Below are 25,379 nucleotides of genomic sequence, written 5' to 3'. Positions count from 1 at the left end.
TGACATTGGGGTTACATGATTCTATAATTTATTCAAACAGATGAATCATCAGCTGTCAATCACTTTGGAAAGAACTAATGAACCTGATTATCTTTTCTAGTTTTTATAAATTAAACAAAGCCATTTCTTCATCACCAAGCTGTTTTTATTTTTTCTTCTTTTCAGGAGTCCTATCCAAAGAAGAGAAATTACACTATGGAAATTGTACCATCTGCTTCTCTGGATACATTTCCTTCAGAAAATGAGAACTTTCTGTGTGATCTCATGGACACAGCTGTTACAAAGAAACCTTGCTCCTTAGAAATTGCAAGGGCACCTTCCCCAAGAACTGGTAATATCTCTTACTCATGATTGGCCTGATTCCATTTACTTGTTTGTTTATGTGAAGATGCATCATTAACATTTTGATTTCCTGCTGTGGTATCAAAATGAAAGTTCCCCCAATGTAGTTCCAATAATTATTATTTTTTATTTTAAAGTGAGCTCAGGTAAGTCAGAGGGTTTTTTATTTGAAGTGTCCTAACTTCCTGGTAAAAGCCCTAATGGACATGGTAATGCTTTGATAAAGATGCTTGGAAACCTTTTAATAGTAAAAAAAACCCTTCCAGGTAAGATACACAGCTTTGGGTCCTTCAGGAGTTCATAGCCAATTTGGTAGCAAGAGTGTTTTTGTATCATTGTCTGCATCCTATCTGTTACCAAGTTATCAAATCTTACTTAGCTGCTTTGTATATTTCGTGTCTTTTATGGCATTATCAGATCCATTGTTTTATTTTTTTGCATTACAAACTACTGAACAAAGCAAGACAAATATTATCCCTAGTGCTGATAAAGAAATTAGAGTTTTAAGAGCAATAGTGGGGCCTATGCTTGAACATGGATTTTTGACTACCATTATAGTTTCTTTCTATTACTTTAAGAAAGAATACAGAGTAATTACATGAAAGCTAGTGAAGGAAGAAATTTTCAAGTGGATGGTCAATATATTTAATGCTGCAAAGGAGTTGTTAGAAAAGTTCTGAAGAGAGGCTTCTTTTTGGTTTGGTAATGCGATTGCAACTTACTTTTCAATAGTAAATTTTAGAAGTGATGTGGTAAAAGTAGATGTCTGGAAGTTAATAGTGAGACATTGGGAAATGGGAAATAAGACAGTGGGAAAGGGAGTAGAGAGTACAGATAACTCTTCCAAGGAGATGAGAAGAAGAGGTATGATAGTAACATAAGAAAAAAGCAGGTGCAAGAGGGAAATAGCTAGTTTGTGTTAGGATAAGTAAGACTTGGTCAAGTTTAGAGGAATTTTCTTGTAGAGCAAGGTATTGAAGATAAAGAATAAAAAGACAGAACAGAATGGGTAGAAGTTAAGACTCAGCTAGTTTAGGGAAACACAGACATTTTTTCCCCAGAAAGTAGAGAGAAGACAGCATGGTTGTAAATGTAGAGAAATTCTGAAATACTTATTTTCAAATGGATTCAATTTCTGGGTAAGATAAAAGGTTGTTGGCTAAAAGTAAGAGCTAGACCTTAAGAAGGGTTAAATTAAAATTCAGGCCAGGAGCAATGGCTCATGCATGTATTCTTAGCACTAGCCTATTATAGACACTACCTCATGCCTGTATTCCTAGCCAAGGTGGGTGGATCACTTGATCTCAGGAGTTCAAAACTAGCCTGAGCAACCTGGTGAAACCCCATTGCTGCAAACAATTAAAAAATTAGCTGGACGTGATGGCACATGCCTGTAGTCCCAGCTATTCAGGAGGCTGAGGTGGGAGGATTGCTTGAGTTCGGGAGGTCAAGGCTGCAGTAAACCATGGTCACACCACTGCAACTGCAGCCTGGGTGACACAGTGACACCTTGTCTCTAAATAAATAAGTAAATAAAATTCAGAAAAGCCATTATACATAATAGTCTAGGGAGTTTTGTACAAGTGAAAAAAATGGATTTTTTGAGTAGTACTGTGGCTAGGGTGTTAATTAATCATGTACATACAGAAGGAAGATTTTTAAAGTAAGAGCATAGTAATGAAAATAGTAAATTTATTGAGCATTTATTATGTGGCAGATACTGTTCTAAATGCTTTATATGCATTATTCCATATGATTCTTACAATGCTGTGAGGTACTAATATCATTCTCATTTTACAGATAAGGAAACTGAGGCATTGAAACACTAGCTGGCCTCACAAGGTTACATGTTAATGAGGAGTGGATTTGGTACTTGACCTTGAGTTATCTAACTTGTGCTCTTAAACACTATACTATAGTGCTGCATTGCATTAGGGGATGAGGTGGGGTAGATATTGGGAATCAAGTACTGAAACCTTCCAAGAAATGTAGAGATATGACTGAAGGTCCACATGTGATAGCAATAAAATTAGAAAAAGACTGTTTTAATAGAATAGGGTAAACTTCAGATGAGCATCAGATTTTGGATGAAGGCCAATAATAGAAAGTTATCCACAGCAGTCATGGAGAATGAAAACAATGCTGACCCCAGGCTATGGAAGTTGACAAGAATGAGGACTTTTCCATAAGAGAGATAATGAGGTAAATAGCATATTCAGGGGGGAAAGCTTCATTAAAATAGGAAAATGCAGGAATAGATGTGCAAAATGTGAAAGAGCTTTAATTGGGGCACAGAGGGTAGGGAAATATCAGGGGTGAGAGAGGAAATAATGCAAAATTGAAGACACAGCTATGTATTAAGTAGTCAGAAACTAATTAAGTTCTTATGCATACTAGGGCACAGTTCTGAATGCTGAGGATACAAGGATGAAAACGACATGGACACAGATAACAAGGCTGATCAGGCTGAGGTCAACTTTTGCTGAAAACAAATAAAAATGCTGGATACAATATAGAAAAGAAAAAAACTTCTTAAAAGTATCAAAAACCTGATATGAAAATTACATAAATTGAATCACATCTAAATTAGGAATTTCTTTTTATCAGTTGGTTAGTAAGAAATCAGGCCAAAACATTGGTGAGGGTAGGAAATAAATGATGTACTAAAGCCACCTTTGTCCTGGGTGGACTTACTGAACCTGCTAATGAACTTCAGTGCTCAAGGCTTTTGTGGCTTTGGATACAGAAAACACTCAGGGACTGTAATATTAAATCCTTCCTCCATAGAACTAGGATTCTAAGGGCTACACCCTCAGAGGAATCAGAGGTAATCTTGTATTCCCCACGCCAAGGGGACTGCAAGGAAAGATGATTTGTTGTGAGCAGAATAAGGCAGGTCAAGGGGTGGGAAATTCCTGAAGAGTTATTACTACGAACGAGCCCTCACAGATTGCCACCCAAAATTCGTATCACCTAGGTGGTCCAAAAAATGTCAATTCGTGCATTTAAAGTCATACCCTCAGGTATCAAGTAGAAGAAAATGTAATCCCTCTGGAGAAAAATATACTCTCCTCCATGGCCCCAAATAATTTCTATAAATACCTTTCCTGTTATTAAAATTAGTAGTTTCTAATAATTAAGCCTATAGGGAAAGAAACCCCCAAAAGAACCAACAAAAACAAGGAAGAGCCGATCCACACCTTAAGTGCTTTCAAATATTGAAATTAGTAGATGTAGACTATAAAATTACTGTGCCATTACAAAGAAAAAGTGAGCCTGAAGATATTTTTGGGGACTAGAAACTAAAAAATAAAATAAAATAAAATTGCCCTAGCATATTGGAGAGGAAAAAAAAAACTTTTAGAAATGAAAAAAAATCCAATTACTACACACACACACAGTTTAAAACTCAATGGATGAGTGGAACAGCAGATGAGATTCAGCTGAAGAGAGATACAGTGAACTGGAAATTTTAGGCCACGAGATTTTTTGGAATGTTGCACAGAGACAAAAATATGGAAAATATGAAAGAGAAGCTGAGAGACTTGAAAGATATACTGCAAAGTTTTCACATGTCTAATCAAAGTTCCAGAGGAGAAGAAAGAGAGAATGTGACAAGCATAATATATTTGAGGAGATAATTTTTCAAAAAGCATGGTATTATCCTTGAGCTCAAAGAGAGACAGACAAGTGAAGAGTTAAATTCAATTGAGTACAATAATTGCTAAGATAATGTTTCACAGAGAGTTCTTTGGGAACAGAAATGGGGGGCATTTACCCTTACCCGGAGCTTGAGGAAGACATAAAGGAGATGATGCCTATATCAGTTATCTATTGTTATTAACAGGCCACCCCAAAAGGAACTGACATCAGTCATTTATTTTGCTTACAAATCTGCAAGTTTGACAAGGCTAGTCAGAGACTGCTTATCTGTGTCACATCTTATGATCTTGGGCTGTTCAACTGGGGAATAGGGGAACACTTTTAAGATGGTCAACTCACATGGCTGGCAAGTTACTGTTGGGTGTGTACCAGTAACTTGGCTAAGGCAATGGACTGGAGGCCGTTTTTTTGCTCTCCATGCACTGCTTGGGTTTTCTCCTGACATACTGGCTGGATTCTGAGAGCAAGCATCCCCAAAGAACTAAGAGGAAGCTGCATCATTTGTATTATCTCCTTGTTCTGGAGACTGGCAATGTGCAGGGTACCGGCATGGTCGGGTTCTGGTGAGGGCTGTCTTCCTGGCTTGTGGAAGGCTGTCACCACCCTGCTTACTGAACCTCTTCTTCGTATATGCACGGAGAGAGAGAGAGTGAGTCTTAGATTTTTGCCACAGACCTAGTAAAAGATTGCAGAGAGAGAAGCTTGTTTCAGCTTCCAGTTAGATTTTCTTTCCTTTAAACTTTCACCAACACCTTTCTTACAGCTTTTAAGGCTTCCACAAATCCATCCATTCCTTGGCCCTTTTGGCTTGACAGGCACTGGCTTTGAGTGCTACCAGCTTCTTCTGCTGCCCAATCTCAGTGCTAATGACACATATTTTAAGTTTTTGTTTTGGCAGCATCCCATATCCAACTATCAAAATCTATTCTGGTTATTGTCGCTGCATAACAAACCATTCCAAAACTTAGTGGGTGAAAACAACAGTCATTTGTTTTGCTTTTAAATCTGCAATTTGGGGAGGGCTTGGCTGGGGTAGCTTGTGTCTGTTCCATGTGGTGTCAACTGGGGAAGCTTAACTAGGGTCTGGAGGTTTTATTCTCAAGATGCATACTCATGTTGCTGGCATGGCCTACTTGGACTTTCTCATGGTCTGTGATGGGATTCTAAGCAAACATTCTAAGAGAATGAGATCTCAGAAGGCAACATCACTTCCTTTGTAGTCAAGAGCCTGCCTACATATAAGTGAAGGGAATTTAATTCTTGCCTCCCCTTGATGAAGGAGTGTTAACTAAAGTCACATTATAAGAAGATATTCTTGCAGCCTTTTTCAGAAAATAGAAACTCCTACAATGCCCAAGTTTGTTGTTGTTGTTAAAATTGGGCAAAGACTTAGTTTGCGTGGATATATAATTTTCCCCAATTGTGTTTGATCACTTGGGTTTAGTATAGAAGAAGCCAGATTGCTCAGTTGACCCAGGCTTAATTCATAATAATTGATAGTCTTTGGGCTATGATCATGAATTCTAAGGTAAAGGAGTCCAGATTTTAAAGGGAAATTTTGTGGTTTTAAAAAAATGATTAGAATTGTGATGAATATAGATCAAAACAGTTTCTATGCAATTTTATATGAAACCTTAGCCACTCAGCCCCACTGAATTGCCCTATAGCAGGTCGAGGAGAGCATCAACATAACTGTCATTTCTTTTCTGGTTAGGTAAGGAAATAGTTTGCATTTTTTTCTCTGTTGATTCTATTAACCCATAGTTTAGGTTTTGCATCAATCCTATTACTTCTAAGTCTCTCAACTGCTATGATTAGTCCCTTATGACTCATACCTAGCTTTGCATTCTCCCCTTAGGGCCAACTAACTGATCTGGTGAACTCAGGGAAGTTACTGACCTCTCTTGGAGTTACTGATGTATTCCCTTTGTTACTAAATTATTTATTGACTAAAGGTAGAATTTGTAAATGTGGAGACATTTCTTGATGCACGGGAGTCTTTTAGAGACCCTCAAATTGATCTTGGTGGGTAAGTACCCACCAAGTTCCTGATCCAGTCAATAAGCACTTATTGATCACCTCTGATGTTCTAGGCATTGTGCTAAATGTTGCATAAGGAACATAGCAAAAGGTATAAGTACTGACCTTTAGGAACTTAGAATGTGTTAAAATTAAGGATAATAAGGGCAATGAGCAAGATAAGCATAGGGTGCTCTGGGAGAGTAGAAGGGGAGGAATGTAAATGAAGGAAGGCTTATGGGAGGAGGTGCTACATGATTTGCTGGCCTCAAGAAGGAGTTAGAAAGATGAATGAGGTATGGCACTCCAGGCAAGGGGCAGTGTGTGCAGAGATGCAGAGGGAGTGAAAGAACAGAGTACATTCAGAGACTAGACCCACTTGGCATGGTTAGCGCATAGAATGATACTAGCATAAAATGCATAAAGAACAAGAAGTGACATTCAGAAGTTTGCATTTCATCTGACAGCAGAAGTAAACATGGCATGATCAGGTTTCTGTTTTAGAATGATCCCTCTGGAAGCAATGTGGAGTATAGATTGGAGAGAGATGAGGTTGAAAGCAGGAAGATTCATTAGCAAATCAGTGTGTACACTTAGCAAGAAATGACAGTGGCCAGAACAAAGACAATCCCAGCAGAGAAGGGCAAGGGGAAACAAAGCTGAGAGGCAAGTAGGAGTAAAGCTCATCTCTCTCACCTTGAAAATGCTGACACTTGGACAATAAGTAGCTAAGGAAATTTGAGAATTGTACTTCAGGAAATGCATTCTATAGCTTTAAGTTAGCTGTATTAGGTAACATGGCTTAGGTTTACAGACAAAATGGGCCTTACTACTCTATACAAGAACTGCAAGAAGAAGATTTCCTGGAGAAATGGGGCAGGTGGGAGTGGGGGTAGGGAGAGAGAGAGAGAAAGATTGAGGGGTGACCAAGTCTTAAGAGGGACTGTTATAGATTGAATTGTGTCCCCCCTCACATTATCCCCCCAAAAAGAAAGGTTGGAATCCTAACCTATAGCACTTTAGAATATGATCTTATTTGGGGAATTTGGATATAGAGTCTTTGTAAAGATAATCAAGTTAAAATAAAGCCATTAAGTGGACCTTAATCCAGTGTGACCAGTATCCTTATTTAAGGGAAATTTAGACCCAGAGACAGGCACCTGTAGAGGGAAGACAATGTGAAGATATACCAGGAAAAGGCAGCCATTCACAAGCCAAGGAGGCCTGGGACAGATCCTTCCCTCACAGCCCACAGAAGGAACCATCCCTGCCACCTTGAGTTTGGACTTCTGTCCTTGAAAGCTGTGACACAATACATTTCTATTGTTTAAGCCACCCAGTTACTAGTGTAGTCAGCCATCTGTATCTGTGAGTTCCACATCCATGGATTCAACCAACTACAAATTAAAAATATGTCAGAAGCAAAAATGGATGGTTCGGTCTGTACTGAACATGTACAGACTTATTTTCTTGTCATCATTGTCTAAACAAAATATCATATAATAACTATTTATGTAGCATTTCATTGCATTAGGTATTACAAGTAATCTAAAGATGGTCTAAAGTATCCTGGAGGAGGTGCATAAGTTATATGTAAACACTACATCATTTTATAGAAGAGACTTAAACATCCACGGATTTGGGTATCCTCAAATACCCAATCCTCCTCAATTGGGAGTCCGGGAACCAATTCCCCTTGGACACTGAGGGATGGCTGTAGTTTGTGAAAGCACCCCTAGGTAACTAATATAGGGATTAAAACTCAGCACACAAATTCAATACATAATAGGGAGAGGCAATTGAGGATGCCTGGACCACAGTACAGAGCACAACCTGCCTGGCTTGCATCTCTCAGAGGCTGAGCAGCTAAGGGTTGGTTGTGACTGGACATATTGTATACTCATGTGTATACAGTATGCATTTGCTCCGAAAATCAAAGTTAACTTTCCTTTCTGTGGTCTCTTGTATTAAAAACTAGAAGGGCTAGTACAAAATAAATCTAATCCTGACCACAGGAAAAAAATTATCGGATCTACTAGTTTAATTTAAATAAAATCAATGTAGTAGTAGATCTGTGTTCAGCAGGATTTTACAATTCAACCAGAAAATGAAGGATACTCTTTCTAAGGAGCATTTTACTAATGCCTCATGACTACAGATTTCACATGAAGTAAAGAATGAGATTGCTCTAGTACTGGACTTATTAAATAAAGACCAACAGTAGTCTAGCACTTGCTTGGTGAATTTGCTAAGAGTCATGTTTATGGAGCCACTATTGAATCCTGTTTGTTTCCTTTATAGTATCAAGCAAAGGACCTTATGTAATTATGGTGGTGACTCACTTGCATAAATGAATGAATAATTGAATGAACGAATGAATGGATGGATATTATGTTTAAAAGAAAATGGCTGTAATGGCAGCAAAATCCCTTATGAAATAGCCAGGTGTCATCAAATACAATGTTTTCTTGTCTCCTTTTCAATTAATTTTAACCTTCCTAGGGGGATTTTTCCATTTTAAGGTAACTAGGCAACCGTTATTTTGAATCACTTAGTACAGGCTTTGTATACTATGGATGCCCAATAAATCCATTTTGATTAATGAGCAATTTACAAAAACACCAGTAAAGACTGCTTCCAATCGTGTTGAAAGAGAATAGATGATCTCTAATAAAAAAGGACACATTCAACAGCTGCATGCCAAGATAGTGTGGGTCTTAGTTACCTCTGTTCAATTTGCTAATGTGCTTACTGGACTGTGGTCAACCTGAAATGAAAATGCCCTCTGGTGAATAATCCACACTCTACTATACCTTCTGCAATATCTGAAATAGGTAGGAGTGTGAGGGTGATTCTGTAACTTGTTTATACCTAAATATTTTTTGAATGGTGAAACTTCCTTTATTCTAATGCCAAAATTTTGAAATTAAATGAATTCAGACTGGATTAGAACAAATGTTTATCTGTGCTGAGCAAGTGGGTAGTGTCAACATGATTTCTGTGGGTATATTTAACTCATTTAAGAGAGCAAACGATTTTTGAGACCCATGGAAACATTCTTTTACATACAAATACTGGCCTTGCTGATAGGAACCATTTTTATCAAACAGTAATTATTGATTTGGCATTTGCTCTGTACTCGGTGCTGTCTTAGCCATTTATTAAAGCAGATATCTACATGATGAATTTGTAAACCAGTGCTAGTTCATGGATGGGCAAAGAGAGAAAACAAGGGAAGCAGTACCTGAAGGGAAATCCTGGTACATTACCTGCCTCCTTCATCCATATGGACAGTTTACCAATTAAAAAATATAATCATCTCAATTTGTTCAACTTAGTGGAAATGTGTTGCAGTTGGAAAACAACATTATAAACTGCACACACACACACACACACACACACACACACACACACACACACACACTCTTTTTCTCCCCTGAAATCAATTTTATTTGCACAGTATGTGAATAACATGAATTGTAGACATAAGATTTCTAAAAATACAGTGAACTTCTGCTAAGTTGATGATTTGATGATGTGGGAATAAAGGCTCTTTATGATGTCATGCATGCTATCCTATGCAACAGAATTTCTCCTATAATGTCAGTGTATGTATAATAACAAGGTAAACGTTCATTAATTCCTAAGTTCATGCTCATCAAAGTAGAGTGGACTCTCCACACTGCTTCACATTCCACTCTTGTTCTGTGTTGCTTTCCTCAATCCTCAGATACTTTCCCTCCATTGTCTCTCATTCTCAGCAGATGGTCTCATATTTTAAATCATAAAGAAAATAGAAGTTATCAGATGGAACTTTGTTAACTTCCTTACGTGTTTAAATGCAACTGCCCTGTAACCTTCATCTTGCTCCTCCCTCCTGTTAAGATAGAGGGGATTTTCCTCCTCCTGCCTAAGGTTGGCTCGATCTTCTATGCACCAGGTCTTTTCCTTGTCAGGAATTTGACCCCTGCATTCAGTCTTTCTCTCCTCTATATTTTTAATTGTCCACCCCCTTTATTTTTGAGACGGAGTCTCGCTCTGTCACCCAGGTTGGAGTGCAGTGGCCTGATCTCCGCTCGCTGCAAGCTCCGCCTCCCAGGTTCAAGCCATTCTCCTGCCTCAGCCTCCCGAGTGGCTGGAATTACAGGCACCCTCCGTCACGCCTGGCTAATTTTTTTTTTTTTTTTTTTTTTTTTTTTTTTTTTTTGAGACGGAGTCTCGCGCTGTCGCCCAGGCTGGAGTCTGGAGTGCAGTGGCCAGATCTCAGCTCACTGCAAGCTCCGCCTCCCGGGTTCCCGCCATTCTCCTGCCTCAGCCTCCCGAGTAGCTGGGACTACAGGCGCCCGCCACCGCGCCCGGCTAGTTTTTTGTATTTTTTTTTTAGTAGAGACGGGGTTTCACCGTATTAGCCAGGATGGTCTCGATCTCCTGACCTCGTGATCCGCCCGTCTCGGCCTCCCAAAGTGCTGGGATTACAGGCTTGAGCCACCGCGCCCGGCCCCAATTTTTTTTGTATTTTTAGTAGAGATGGGGTTTCTCCGTGTTAGCTAGGATGGTCTCGATCTCCTTACCTCGTGATCCACCTGCCTCGGCCTCTCAAACTGAATTGTCCTTTTTTACTTCATTGTGCACATCAACAATTAAATCTACTCAGGTCTTTATCATTTGAAAAGCAATAACAAACAGGCCGGGCGCGGTGGCTCAAGCCTGTAATCCCAGCACTTTGGGAGGCCGAGACGGGCGGATCACGAGGTCAGGAGATCGAGACCATCCTGGCTAACACGGTGAAACCCCGTCTCTACTAAAAATACAAAAAAAAAAAAAAAAAAAAAAAAAAAAAAAAAAAAAAAAAAAAAAACTAGCCGGGCGAGGTGGCGGGCGCCTGTAGTCCCAGCTACTCGGGAGGCTGAGGCAGGAGAATGGCGTAAACCCGGGAGGCGGAGCTTGGAGTGAGCTGAGATCCGGCCACTGCACTCCAGTCCGGGCGACAGAGCGAGACTCCGCCTCAAAAAAAAAAAAAAAAAACCACAAGAACAGCTAACAGCAAAAACAACTAAACAACAAATGAAAAGTTCCTTGATCCCACTTGACAACTCAGCTACTGTTCTCTCTTTATTCCCTTACTCTCAATATGTACATTTTCCTTCTTTGTTTTCACTTCTCAGCCCACTTTAATCAGGTGTCTATTCCCCATTACTCTGTGGAAATGTGCTTTCTAAAGTTACTAATGACCTTGATGTCACAAAATCAAAAAGGGTATTTCTCGATCCTCACTTTTTCTTAACCTCTCAGAAGCACAGGTTGGCGACCCCTCCATCTGGAGACCTTTCTTCCCTTTGCTGTCTGAAGTAGATTTTCATCTTATTATGGTGCTCCTCCTCCTTCTCTATTGTAACAACTGACATTTTTCTTCATGACTCTAAAAGTTGAGAGCTCCTCAAGGCTCGTAAAAAGTCCTCTTTATTCTTTTTACTTTTTTCTCTCTATAAATTATCTCATCTATAGTATCACTTCTGTTGCAATCAACATGCTGAAGACTCCCAAATACTTATCTCCAGGCTAGACCACTTCTCTTAACTCCAGGCCCATCTATCAATCCACCTAATATCTTCACTTGTATATCTACTTAATATCGTCTACTTAATATATTTACTTGTATATCTCCAAGGGCACCTCAATCTTAACATATCTAGAACTAAACTCCCACATCTTTTCCCCCAAACCTTTTCTTCATGCTGAATTTTTCATCTCAGCAAACGATTTAATTATTCATCTAGCTGCAGGAACCTGAGGGTCATTCTTGCCACTTCCCTCTCTATCAATTCCTCATATTCAAATAAGTGCCAGGTCTTGTGACTTTTAACTGGAACAAATAGTAGGATGAGGGCAATTATGTAACTTTCTATCCCTAACTATCTCTCAAATCCATCTGCCTCTCTTAATCTCTGTCACCACCAATAACTGTCCTGGACTATTACAATAGTCTCCTAAAGTCCTGTTTCCCTTTTAACACTTCCTTAGCTGTGTCCCAGAGATTCTGTAGATTGTATCTTTTTTGTAGAAATGTGAATTTATTATTCGCATTGCAGTCAAAGTAATCTTAAAATCACAAATCTGATTGCATCACTCTCCTTAAGCTTCTACAATAACCTTGCATCTATTAAAGATACAGACTGTTAACTACTATTTTTGCTTATACATTGTAATATTTAAATTTAGATTATCCTGGCTAGTGTGCAGTTGAAACCTTGACAAGAGTTATTTTCAATGCTCCCGAAAGAGGCAATATTGTCTGCAAACAGGGATAGTGTGACTTCCTCTATTTCTGTTTGAATGCCCTTTATTTCTATCTCTGACTTGATTCATCTGACCAGGACTTCCAATACTATGTGAAATAGGAGCAGTGAGAGACGGCATTCTATCTTGTGCCAGTTTTCAAGGGGAATGCTTCCAGCTTTTGCCCATTCAGTATGATGTTGGCTGTGCGTTTGTCAGATATGGCTCTTATTATTTTGAAGTCTGTGCCTTCAATACCTAGTTTATTGAGAGGTTTTATGTTGAATTTTATTGAAAGCCTTTTCTGCATCTATTGAGATAATCATGTGTTTTTTGTCTTTACTTCTGTTTATGTGATGAATCACATTTATTGATTTGTGTATGTTGAACCTACCTTGCATTGCAGGGATGAAGCTTACTTGATTGTGGTGGATTAGCTTTTTGATCTGTTACTGGATTCAGTTTGCAAGTATTTTGTTGAGGATTTTTGCATCAATGTTAATCAAGGATATTGGCCTGAGGTTTTCTGTTTTTGTTGTGTTTGTGGCAGGTTTTAGTCTCAGGATGATGCTGGCCTCATAGCATGAAGGGGGAAGGAATCCCTTCTCAATTTTTTGAAATGGTTTCAGTAGAAATGGTACCAGATCTTCTTTGTATATATGGTAGAGTTTGGCTGTGAATCAGTCTAGTCCTGGGTTTTTTTTGGTTGTTACGCTATTTATTACTAATTCAATTTTGGAACTTGTTATTGGGCTGTTTAGGAAATCAATTCCTTCCTGGTTTAGTCTTGAAAGAGTGTGTGTGTCCAGAAATTCATCCATCTCGTCTAGATTTTCTTGTTTATATGCATAGAGGTGTTCATAGTTGTCTCTCATGGTTATTTGCTTTTCTTTGGGGTCAGTGGTAACATCCCCTTTGTCATTTCTGATTGTGTTTTTTAGACCTTCTCTCTCTTTTTTTTTTTTTTTTTTTTGAGACGGAGTCTCACCCTGTCGCCCAAGCTGGAGCGCAGTGGCGCGATCTCGGCTCACTGCAAGCTCCACCTTCTGGGTTCACGCCATTCTCCTGCCTCAGCCTCCCTAGTAGCTGGGACCACAGGCGCCTGCCACCACGCCCAGCTAATTTTTTGTATTTTTAGTAGAGACGGGGTTTCACCGTGTTAGCCAGGATGGTCTCCATCTCCTGCCCTCGTGATCCGCCCTCCTTGGCCTCCCAAAGTGCTGGGATTACAGGCATGAGCCACCGCACCAAACCAACCTTCTCTCTTTTCTTCTTTATTAGTTTAACTAGTAGCCTGTCTTATTAATTTTTTTAAAAAAATCATCTCCTGGATTTGTTGATCTTTTGAACAGTTTTTCATGTCTTGATATCCTTCATTTCAGCCCTGATTTCAGTAATTTCTTGTCTTCTGCTAGCTTTGGGGTTGCTCCTGGTTATCTATTTCTTTTAGTTGTGATGTTAGGTTGTTAATTTGAGATCTTTCTAAATTTTTGATGTGGGCATTTAGTGCTATAAATTTCCCTCTTAACACTGCCTTAGCTCTTTTCCAGAGATGCTGGTATGTTGTATCTTTGTTCTCACTAGTTTCAAAGAATGCCTTGATTTCTGCCTTAATTTTATTAGTTATCCAAAAGTCATTCAGGAGCAGGTTGTTTAATTTCTATATAATTGCATGGTTTTGAGTTTATTTTTTTAGCCTTGGAGCTAGAGGCCGTAATCCTTAGCAAACTAACACAGGAACAGAAAACCAAATACTGCATGTTCCCACTTAAAATTGGGTGATAAATGATGAGAAGTCATGGACACCAGGAAGGAAACAACAGACCCTGCAGCCTACTGTGGGTGGAGGGTGGGAAGAGGGCGAGGATCAGAATAAATAACTATTGGCTACTAGGTTTAGTACCTGAGTGATTAAATAATCTGTACAACAAACCCTTGTGACACGAGTTTACCTATATAACAAACCTGAAAATGTACCCTTGAGCCTAAAACAAAAATTTTAAAAGAGGCAATATCATTATAGCTCATGGAACTCACAATTGTGTAATTTCAGTGCATACTAACGATGCAGCTCTTACTTCATGGAATCACTCCATAACTTCGCTCTATTTAGCAGCTGCTGCATACAACATTAATTTGGAAATAGTGTTATACTGAAAATATAATCTCATAGAAATCTTACATAATGCTTGTAGTCTCATATTTAACACCTATTCACCCTACCTGCATTTTCTAGACTTGTCAGATATATCTACTGCAGACTTACTAATTCATTCTCTATTCATTTAATATTGTATGACGACTACTAGTTCTGTCTTTATGTAGTCCTAGACTCTAAGTAATATTAACACAACTACCTGACATACAATACGGTCATACTGTATGTTTAAAAAGTAACAATTTTACATTGATTATATTTTATTCTAGATTTTATCTAATAGATTACATTTTATGTTTATATTAGAATACACAAATTCAAGAAGCTCGTAATAGTTTTTCGATTGGCCTTTCAGAGGCAATTTATAAAAAAAATGGAAAAGGGAAAAGTAGGTTATTCTTAGGTATTATTTTGGGGTATTGACAGATGAGGTTTGAATAATTTAGAAAAATGGAGAATTAAAAGTAATTTTGTTATTTAATCTCAGTCAAGAATTAATGTACAAAATATATCCACATCTATGATTTCATCACATTTATCATCAGATGTCATATTGCAGTTGTGGAAACTAAAACAGAATAGGGGAATAGTTTGTTGAAGGAGATAAGAATTCAGAAGCAAATCTGGCATTGAGAAATCATTGTAGTTCTCAGTGCATTATTCAAATTAATTCAGTGTTGCCTTTTACTATTCAGAACCATCTCTTTTCATAAAATCATTCAATCATTAATCCATCTATCCACCAATTCATTTGTTCCACAAACATTTATTGAGGACATTTTATTTTCCAGGTCAAATAGGTGTGTAAGACACAAAGACAAAGAAGACATATTAAACATAGGGTAACAGAGAGTCTTTATCTGCAATACTTGGCAAAATAATAGCTTAACGCACTCTGGATACTGGGATTCAAAGACTATTATTACATCCATAGCTGTATATTTAACTATGAAATTTGGTCAGTCTCATTCTCTGTGGGAGAACCTGTTCTGTTTATATGCAGAATTCAGATAAAAACTGCAGGTGCCATTTAATCACATAGGTTTTGTATGCTTTTCATTGCCATAGAATCTTTCAACTTATTACCAGATAATCATCTAGTGTTTTCTGTGTTTTTCACCTGTGCATAAAGGCAATAAAAAGAGAATAATGAAATGCTAAAAGCTATGCTGTAAACAAGTCAAGAGCAGTGGATCAGCTAAGCACTCCATTCCTTTTGAAAGTAACTGACCTTTAGTCTCAGGCATCTATGAGGATGCTGGATTATCATTTCAACTGAAGCACACTTTGTTTACTGTAACTAACTGTGTAAAAGTGATTTGTCTACGTCTTGAGATACGGTGACATACCTTTCTGAAGGTATGAGCTGACTTAAAATGCCTACCTTCTAATTAATTATTTCCCTTAGGAAATGCTGTTGGTTTGTATTGTTACTTTAAAATTTTTAGCGTAGCTACTAATATAATGCTTCTTTTCTCTTCTAGTAGCTTTAAAAATATGTATTCTCATTATAAAATTGAATAAATTTTTACTAATTTTGTTCAATGGGTAGAAAGTAAAAAGAATAAAAAGTACTTTCCCCATATCATACTTATCGCAGCAACTAGTGTTAATATTCTGATATATTTTCTTTTTTTGCTGTGCATAGTTTCTACATCAGTGTGAACATTTGGTATATATACATTTGTGAGTACTTTTTTTTTTTTTTTTTTTTTTGAGATGCAGTCTTGCTCTGTTACCCAGGCTGGAGTGCAATGGCACGATCTCCACTCACTGCAACCGCCGCCTCCTGGGTTCAAGTGATTTTCCTGCCTCAGCCTCATGAGTAGCTGAGATTATAGGTGTCTGCCACCATACCTAGCTAACTTTTGTATTTTTAGTAGAGTTGGGGTTTCACCATGTTGGTTAGACTGGTCTCAAACTCCTGATCTCATGATATGCCCATCTTGCCTCCCAAAGCTCTGGGATTACATTTGTACTGTATTCATTTTTAAATTAATTTAAACATTTTTCTTATTATAGAAGTATAACAGCTTTGTCATTATGGCAAGATCTGTCAAGTTTTTGTTAAAGCAACTCTTACCGTATTTTCTCCTGCCCAGTGTTCCAAAACAATAATGAAAGATAAAATAGAAAAACAGAAAATTATAAACGTTACATGTGCTGAAAAACAAAGAAAGTATCTTAATGCTCAACTGCATCAGAAGCACAAAATAGAAAGTGGGACTTGAATAGCAGCCCAGCCGGTGACTTGGTCCAGAAGTGGGCAGAGCAGTGGGGAGATTGCATTCTTAAGGGTAATGGAGTCTAAAAGAGCTTCACTGGAGCTGGGGCCAGAAAGTCTGCCCCTCTGCTGAGAATGAGCAGCTGGGCATATTAAATTTCCAGACAATAAAAACAAGCAAGATAGAGGTTTGCTAAAGAACTAGAGAAACAAAGATACTTAATAATTTTTGTTTTTGTTAAAAAGCATTTCTGGTAAAAATTTTAAGAGAAACCACTAAAAATTAGGAAAATATATCTTCTAAACCAAGAATGAAGACTAAAAGAATAAAGCAACATTTATTAATTAAAATGTCCCTAGTTCTTGGAAAAAAGAGTGAAGCAAAGAAGAAACATGGCAAACCAAAAATGCGAAAGAGAAGATAACTAATAAAAGACAAAGAGATCATGTTGGATGCAGTTTTTAAAATTCTTGCTATATGCTTTTTATAAGAGTCAAACCTAAATCACAGTGACACAGAAAGTTTGAAAGAATTGGGTTAAAATAGGAAAGATGAAGCAAAACCAATATAAAGAAAGGCATTGCAGCACTATCATTAGTCAAAATTTAATTGAAGGCTGAAAACATTAAAAAGAATAAAGCAGAATATTTTATAATATTAAAAGAATCAAACCACAGAAAACTCAATACCAAGAAGATATCATAGTCATAATTTTTTTTACATACAACAATACACAACACAGCCTTGAAACATTAAAAGCCAAAACTGATAGAATTTTGAGAAACAAAAATCTACAGTATTTGCAAGATTTTAATATGTCGTGTTTCATTCAGAATATTGACAAATGAAGCAACATAATATTAGAACAGAGACTAGTGAATAATAGAATTAATAAACTTGATTTAATAGACATATCTAGGACTTTGTGCCCATCAATACAGAATATATATGTTCTTTTCAAGCACACATGAAACCCTGAGAAAAACTGATCACTTATTAGGTCATTGTAGTCATCTCAACACATCAGAGAAATAAGTCACAATCTCAAATCATAATATAATGAAATATGAATCAACAATAAAAAACATAAATCACATTACGTTTGAAAAATGTCCCCCCCATATTGAATGTCTTACAAATTACTAAAGACATACATGCTTGTAGCACTGAATTGAAACCTATAAACAATACCTAACTTCATATAGGCAGTGCTAATCAATTCTCCCATTTTGCCTGACCCAATTGTTCCCACTCTTCAGCTCACCTTCATTTTAAGCAATGCTCAAAGCTCGCTATATATCCTTTAATATACAATCATAGAGAAGCATGTCTATGTCATGATGATGGTGACTATAATTTGCCAATGCAAAGGAAACTGAAACAGCTGTTTGTTGTCTAACAAAACTTTAATCAAGCGAGAAATAATAACAGGTATATTCAGCAAATGCATAGTAAATTCGATAAGAAATTTGCTGTTAAACAACATTCACAATAGTCTACTTCCAGGCATTCTCAACTCCTAGGAGAAGTGGGAGTGTACCAAACCAAGGGAATACCCTGTAGTTCAAAAGGCCCTGGATGGCAGGCCTTGAGCACCAGATCTTTCTGCTGGTGTGAAGTTACCTTCAGCAGAAGCACAGTTCCAGTGCTGGGTTCAGCTGGGAAATTCTTCAGCTCTAACCCAACAGTCAGCCCTGGTGCATTTGAAGGGCCTTGGAGAAGGGGATGTCTTTCCCCCCTTGTCCACCATGGCAGACACAGTTGGGGCTTCTCCCATGGGAACTCAGCATGGGTACAACAATAGACAACCTTTCTGAAACATGTCAGGGTTACTGTATCGCCACAGGAGGAGCACCCTACAGGTTCAAGATTGCATAAGACACAGAGTCACTTCCTCTCTACTTGGAGTATCAACATTCCTTCACATGAAAAGAGGTACCTATCTGAGCTCCGTAGCCAGAGCACTAGGACAGGAGTATGTCTGAGAGGTGGATAACTTTCCTACTGACCTCACAGGGGAGCTGAGGTGACTGCATCCTTTCCCTTTGATAAGACCTTAGTGCAAATCACTGTGAGCTCCTCCAGCCACCTTTGTCAAGACTGGGACCTCTGCACACCATTGAGTATTGCATTTACCCACTTGATTTAGCCACAGCTGGTTCCTATCTAGGGACACCTCCCCTATTGGCCTGAAGCCTGAACCATCAAACCAGCAAATAAAATACTGGGGAAAAACAAACAAATAAATAAGCACATGCCATGGGGGAATGAGATAAGCTTCAAGAGACTTCTACCATTCCAACCCCATAGGAAACAGTGAACTTGCTTACACACTGAGCACATTCTTAATACAACCAGCATATGAGAAAGTCATCATACAAAGACTCTCTATAACCAATGAAATCTTACAGAGTATTTACCCCTGAAAGTACCAAGAACTAAGTTAGGCTATAATTAACTGTAAGCATTGAAGTCACATCTTTTAGGGGAAAAAACCAATATAAAAACAAAAAAACACACAGTCAAATCAAACATAAATTTAAGAATAATCAGAAGGAATAGTCTACCCAAATGAGAAGGAATTAGAAAGGTAACTTTGGTAATATGACAAAACAGGATTCTACAACATCTCTAAAAGATCACACTAGCTCTCCAGCAGTGGAGAATTCAGAAGGTTGATTATTAAGCTACTCAAGGAGATATTAGAGAATGATGAAAACCATCATAAATAAATTAACAGTTCAAGATATGACTGAAACATATTCTAGAGTGATAGATATCATCAAGAAAAAACAATCAAAACTTCTGGAAATGAAAGATATACTTAGGGAATTACAAAATGCAGTGGAAAATGTTAACGATAGACTAGAACAAATAGAAGAAAATTCCAGAGCTCAAAAACAAGGCATTTGAATTAACCCAGTCAGACAAAATAAAGAAAAAAGAATCAAAAGAAATGAATACAGTCTTCAAGAAATATGGGGTTATGGAAAATGACCAAACCTAAGAACAATTGGCATTCCTGAGGGAGAAGAGAAAATAATAAGTCTGGAAAACTTATTTGAGGGAATAAATGAGGAAAACTTCCCTGGTCTAGCTAGAGATCTAGATATCAAATTCAAGAAGCTCAAATAACTCTTGGGAAATTTATTGCAAAAAGATATTTATCAAGGCATATAGTCATTAGGTTAAGTAAACATGAAGCAAAGAATTCTAAGAGGAGTAAGACAAAAACATCAGGTAACCTACAAAGGAAAACCTATCAGACTGACGGCAGAAACCTGACAAGCCAGAAAGGACTGGGGTCTTATCTTCAACCTTGTTAAACAGAACAACTGTCACCCAAGAATTTTATATCCCACAAAACTAAGTTTCACAAATGAAGAAGAAATAAAGTGATTTTCAGACAGATCTTGAGGGAATTTGTCATTACCAAACCAGCACTACAAGAAATGCTAAAAGATGTTCTGAACCTTGAAAAAAAAGCCCAGTATGCATCAAAATCGAACCTTTGGAAAGCTTAAAACTCACAAGGCCTATAAAACAATGACATAATGAAAAAAAAGCTAAGTAAAAATTAACATGATGAAGAGAACAGAATCTCACATGTCAATATTAACGTTGAATGTAAATGATCTAAATGCTCCAATTAAAAGATACAGAATGGCAGAATGGATTTTTAAAAATCACAATCCAAATATTGGCTGTCTTCAGGAGATTCACCTAACATGGAAGGATTCATATAAACTAGGGGTAAAAGGGTGGAAAAAGATATTCCACACAAATGGAAACCAAAAGTAAGCAGGAATACCTAGTCTTATATCAAACAAAACTGACTTCAGAGCACCAATGGTAAAAAAAGACAAAGATGGTCACAATATAATGATGAAAGGGTCAATCCAGCAAAAAGATATTACCATCCTAAATATTTATATACCTAACACTGGAGCTCCCAGATTTATAAAACATTACTACTAGACCTAAAAAATGAGATAGCAACATAACAATAGTGGAAGACTTTAATTTATCACTGACACCACTAGACAGATCTTTGAGATGGAAAGTCAACAAAGCAACAGTGGACTTAAATGACATGCTACAACAAATGGACTTAGCAGATATTTACAGAACATTTTATCCCAGAACTATAGAATATACACTCTTCTCATCAGCACATGTAACATTCTTCAAGATAGACCATATGATAGACCACAAAAGAAACCTCAATAAATTTTAAAAAATCGAAATCATAAGTGTCATCTCAAACCATAGCGGAATAAAACTAGAAATCAACTCAAAAATGAACCCTCAAAACTATAAAAACACATGGAAATTAAATAACCTGCTCCTCAATGATATCTGAGCTAACAATGAAATTAAGATGGAACTTTAAAAATTCTTTGAACTGAATGATAATAATAAAATAAGTTATCAAATTCTCTAGGATACAGCAACAGCAGTGCTAAAGGAAAGTTTATAGTGCTAAATGCCCACATCAAAACCTGGAAGAGCACAAATTTTGACAACCTTATGTTGTATCTCAAGGAACTAGAGAAACAAGAACAAACTAAGCCCAAAGCTAACAGAAGAAAAGAGATAACAAAGATCAAAGCAGAAGTAAATGAAATTCAAACAAATAAATACAAAAGATCAATGAAATAAAAAGCTGATTCTTTGAAAAGATAAACAAAATAGATAGATTGTTAGCTAGATTAACCAGGTAAGGAAGAGAGAAGATTCAAATAAGCTCAATTAGAAATGAAACTGGATACATTACAACCAATACCACAAAAATACAGAAGATCATTGGATGCTACTATGAATACCTATACACACATGAACTAGAAAACCTAGAAGAAATGGATCAATTCCTGGAAAACACAACCCTCATAGATTAAATCAAGAAGAAATAGAAACCATGAAGAGACCAGTAACAAGCAGTGAGATTGAATCCATAATTTTAAAATTGCCAACAACAGAAAACTCCAGGACCAGATGGATTCACAGCTGAATTCTACCACACATTCAAAGGAGAATTGATACCAATGCTACTGAAACTTCCAAAAGGTTGAGAAAGAGGGAATCCTTCCTAAATCATTCCATGAAGCCAGTATCAACCTGATGCCCAAACCAGGAAGAACACAACAGAAAATACTACAGGCTAACTACCCTGATGAACATAGATGCAAAAATCCTGAACAAAATACTAGCTAACCAAATATAGCACATCAAAAAGATAATTCATCATAATCAAGTGGGTTTCCTCCCAGGGATGCAGGCATGGTTTAACATATGCAGGTCAATAAGTGTGATACATCACGTTAACAGAATTAAAAACAAAAATTATGTGATCATCTCAATAGATGCAGAAAAAGCATTTGACAAAATCCAGCATCCCTTCGTGATAAAAACTCTCAACAAATAAGGCACAGAAGGGACCTACCTCAAAATAATAAAAGCTATATATGACCTACCCACAGCCAACATCACATGGAATGGGAAAAAGTTGAAAGCATTCCCCACCCTGCCCTGAGAACAGGAACAAAACAAGGTTGCCTACTTTCACCACACCTTTTCAGCATAGTCCTGGAAGTCCTAGCCAGAGCAATTAGGCAAGAGAAAGAAATAAAGGACATTCAAATAGAAGTCAAACTATTGCTGTTTGCAGATGATATGATTTTATATTTAGAATATTCTAAAAACTCTCCAAAGGACTCCTGGATTTGATAAACAAATTCAGTAAATTCTCAGGTTACAAAATCAGTGTACACAAATCCATAGCACTGCTATACACCAACAATGATCATACTGAGAATCAAATCAAGAACTCAATCTCTTTTACAACAGCTACAAAAAAGTAAAAATACCTAGGAACATACTTAACCAAGAAGGTGAAAGATCTCTACAAGGAAAACTATAAAACACTGTTGAAAGTAATCACAGATGACACAAACAAATGAAAACACATCCCATGCTCATGGAAAAATGACCATACTGCCCAAAACAATCTATAGATTCAATGCAATTCCCATCAAAATACCAACATCATTTTTCATGGAATTAGAAAAAACCATTCTAAAATTCATATGGAACCAAAAAAAAGAGCCCAAATAGCCAAAGTGAACCTAAGCAAAAAGAACAAATCTGGAGACATCACATTACCAGACTTCAAATTATACTACAATGCTATAATTACCAAAACAGCATGGATATTTGTATAAAAGTAGGCACACAGACAAATGGAACAGAATAGAGAACCCAGAAATAAAGCCAAATACATACAGCCAAGTGATCTTTGACAAAGCAGACAAATACATAAATTTGGGAATGGACGCCCTGTTTAATAAATGGTGCTGGGAAAACTGGCAAGCCACATGTAGAAGAATGAAACCGGTTCCCTCTCACCACATACAAAAATCAACTCAAGATGGATCAAAGACTTAGATATATGACATGAAACTAAAAATTCTAGAAGACGATGTTGAAAAATCTTTTCTAGACATCAGCCAGGGCAAAGAATTCATGACTAAGACCCCAAAAGCAAATTCAACAACAACAAAAATAAATAGAACCTAATTAAACTAGAACACTTTTGCACAGCAAAATAAATAATTATCAGAGTAAACAGTCAACCCACAGAATGGGAGAAAATATTTGCAAACTGTGCATCTGACAAAGAACTAGTATCCAGAATCTACAAGGAACTCAAATCAGCAAAAAACCCCACAAATAATTCCTTCAAAAAGTTGTCAAGGAACATGAATAGACATTTCTCAAAAGAAGATATACAAATAGCCAATAAACATATGAAAAAAATGCCCAACATCACTGATCATCAGGGAAATGCAAATTCAAACCGCCTTACTCCTGCAAGAATGGCCATTATTAAAAAGTCAAACAACAAATGTTGGTGTGGATGTGAGGAAAGGGGAACTCCTATTCACTGCTGGTGGGAATGTAAATTAGTACAACTTCTGTGGAAAACAGTATGGAGATTCCTTAGAGCTAAATGTAGATCTACCAGTGGATACAGCAATCCTACTACTAGGTCTACCCAAAGGAAAAGAAGTCGTTATATGAAAAAGATACTGGCACACATATGTTTATAGCAGCACAATTCACAATTGCAAAGATGTGGAAGCAACCTAAGTGCACATCAGCTAATGAGTGGATAAAGAAAATGTGATCTATATACACTCCATGGAATACTACTCAGCCATTAAAAGGAACAAAATAATGTCTTTTACATCAATTTGGATGGAGCTGGAGGCCATTATTCTAAGTGAGGTAACACAGGAGTGTGAAACCAAAAACCATATGTTCTCACTTATAAATGGGAGGTAAGCTGTGTGCAGCAAAGGCATCATAGAGTGATATAATGGACCTAGAACCAGGAGGGTGAGAGGGTAGCTAGGGATTAAAAAACTACACATTAGGTACAATGTAGACTACATGGGTGATGGGTGCACTAAAATCTCAAAATTCACCACTATATAATTCATCCATGTAATGTAAAACCACTTGTACCTCAAAAGCTATTGAATTTTTTTAATGATATTTGCTCTTAACAGTAAAAAAAATCAGTGAAAATTATTTGCCTGAATCAAAATTAAATATCCAACACAAAATATAAAAACAATTTTTGGAAGGAGTTGAGCTTGTAATTTTTGCCAGCTATAAAATGGATTAGGTTCCAAACAAAGGGAAGAACATTTTAAGTGAGATCTGGTAAAAGAAGTAATTTCAATAATGAAGATTTTGCTAGAAAATTTGAGGAAAAAACTAATGAAGATATTTTGCCAAAAGCAACTGAAAGCTCTTCAGTTAAACCACGAAACAACTGTTCATTGAATACAAAAACCTTTCTAATAATGTCAAATGTAACTTATTAAGAACATGTTTAATTGCAGGTATTTTTCTTTAGCTATAGGTAAGTCATGTAACATGAGACACTGCCTAATTAACACTTTGAGTATGCTTTCTTTCAAAGAACCTTCAAATTTGCTAAATAAAAAAATATTGTCAACTCATAGCCTAAATAATCGAACTCATGAAATAGATTTTTAAAAATATTTTACATCAAAGAAATAATTTCTACTAAATGTGAAAAAAATAGTTTCTATCACAACATGTGGTGTTCCTGCTGTGTTAGATCAAAAATCCAGATTTTTTGCTTTTAAAACAAAAAAACAATATTTCCTTTATTGATTTATTGCACAGTTTGAAGTATATTGAAAATTTCTTAGTAAATAAAAAAATGGCAATGTGCCTACATTTTCTTGATATACTACACATGAAGAAGCTAAGTGTGAAGCTCCAAGAAAAGGAAGAGCTTATTAGTAAGATGGACACAGAGTTGTGTTGAAACAGAGCTTTTCATAAAACAAATCAATATAATTATTTTACACATTATGCGAATATGAATTATTATGAAAAAAATTTTTGAATATTTAAAATACATGCATGTTATTTATGTCTCTCCCTTATAGGGTATAGTCTATGTCCTAGTCATCTACGTATTTTTTTAAATTTTTCATTTTTAAAATTTATCTTTAATTGACAATAATTGTATATATTTATGGGATACAATGTAATGTTTTGATATATATATACACACACACATAATGGAATTAATATATCCATCACCTCACATACCTACTATTTATTTGTAGTGAGAACATTTAAAATTTAAAATC

At 36.8% G+C, this 25,379-nt stretch overlaps 1 protein-coding gene across 7 annotated transcripts in view; it reads left to right on the top strand.

The window, feature by feature from the left end:
- Window positions 1–25,379, top strand: part of ANKS1B (ankyrin repeat and sterile alpha motif domain containing 1B) — a 1,300,027-nt gene that overhangs the window by 513,507 nt on the left and 761,141 nt on the right. For all 7 annotated transcript variants that reach the window (XM_030938489.1, XM_030938488.1, XM_030938486.1 and 4 more), the window contains one exon: window positions 166–331. In XM_030938489.1, coding sequence (XP_030794349.1) covers window positions 166–331 — 166 coding nt within the window. The remainder of the gene's footprint in view (window positions 1–165; window positions 332–25,379) is intronic.

Source organism: Rhinopithecus roxellana, chromosome 10, assembly GCF_007565055.1.
Source record: "Rhinopithecus roxellana isolate Shanxi Qingling chromosome 10, ASM756505v1, whole genome shotgun sequence".
Lineage (NCBI taxonomy): Eukaryota > Metazoa > Chordata > Mammalia > Primates > Cercopithecidae > Rhinopithecus > Rhinopithecus roxellana.
The sequence above is the reverse complement of the archived record's forward strand: the minus strand, read 5'-3'. Positions and strand labels throughout refer to the sequence as shown.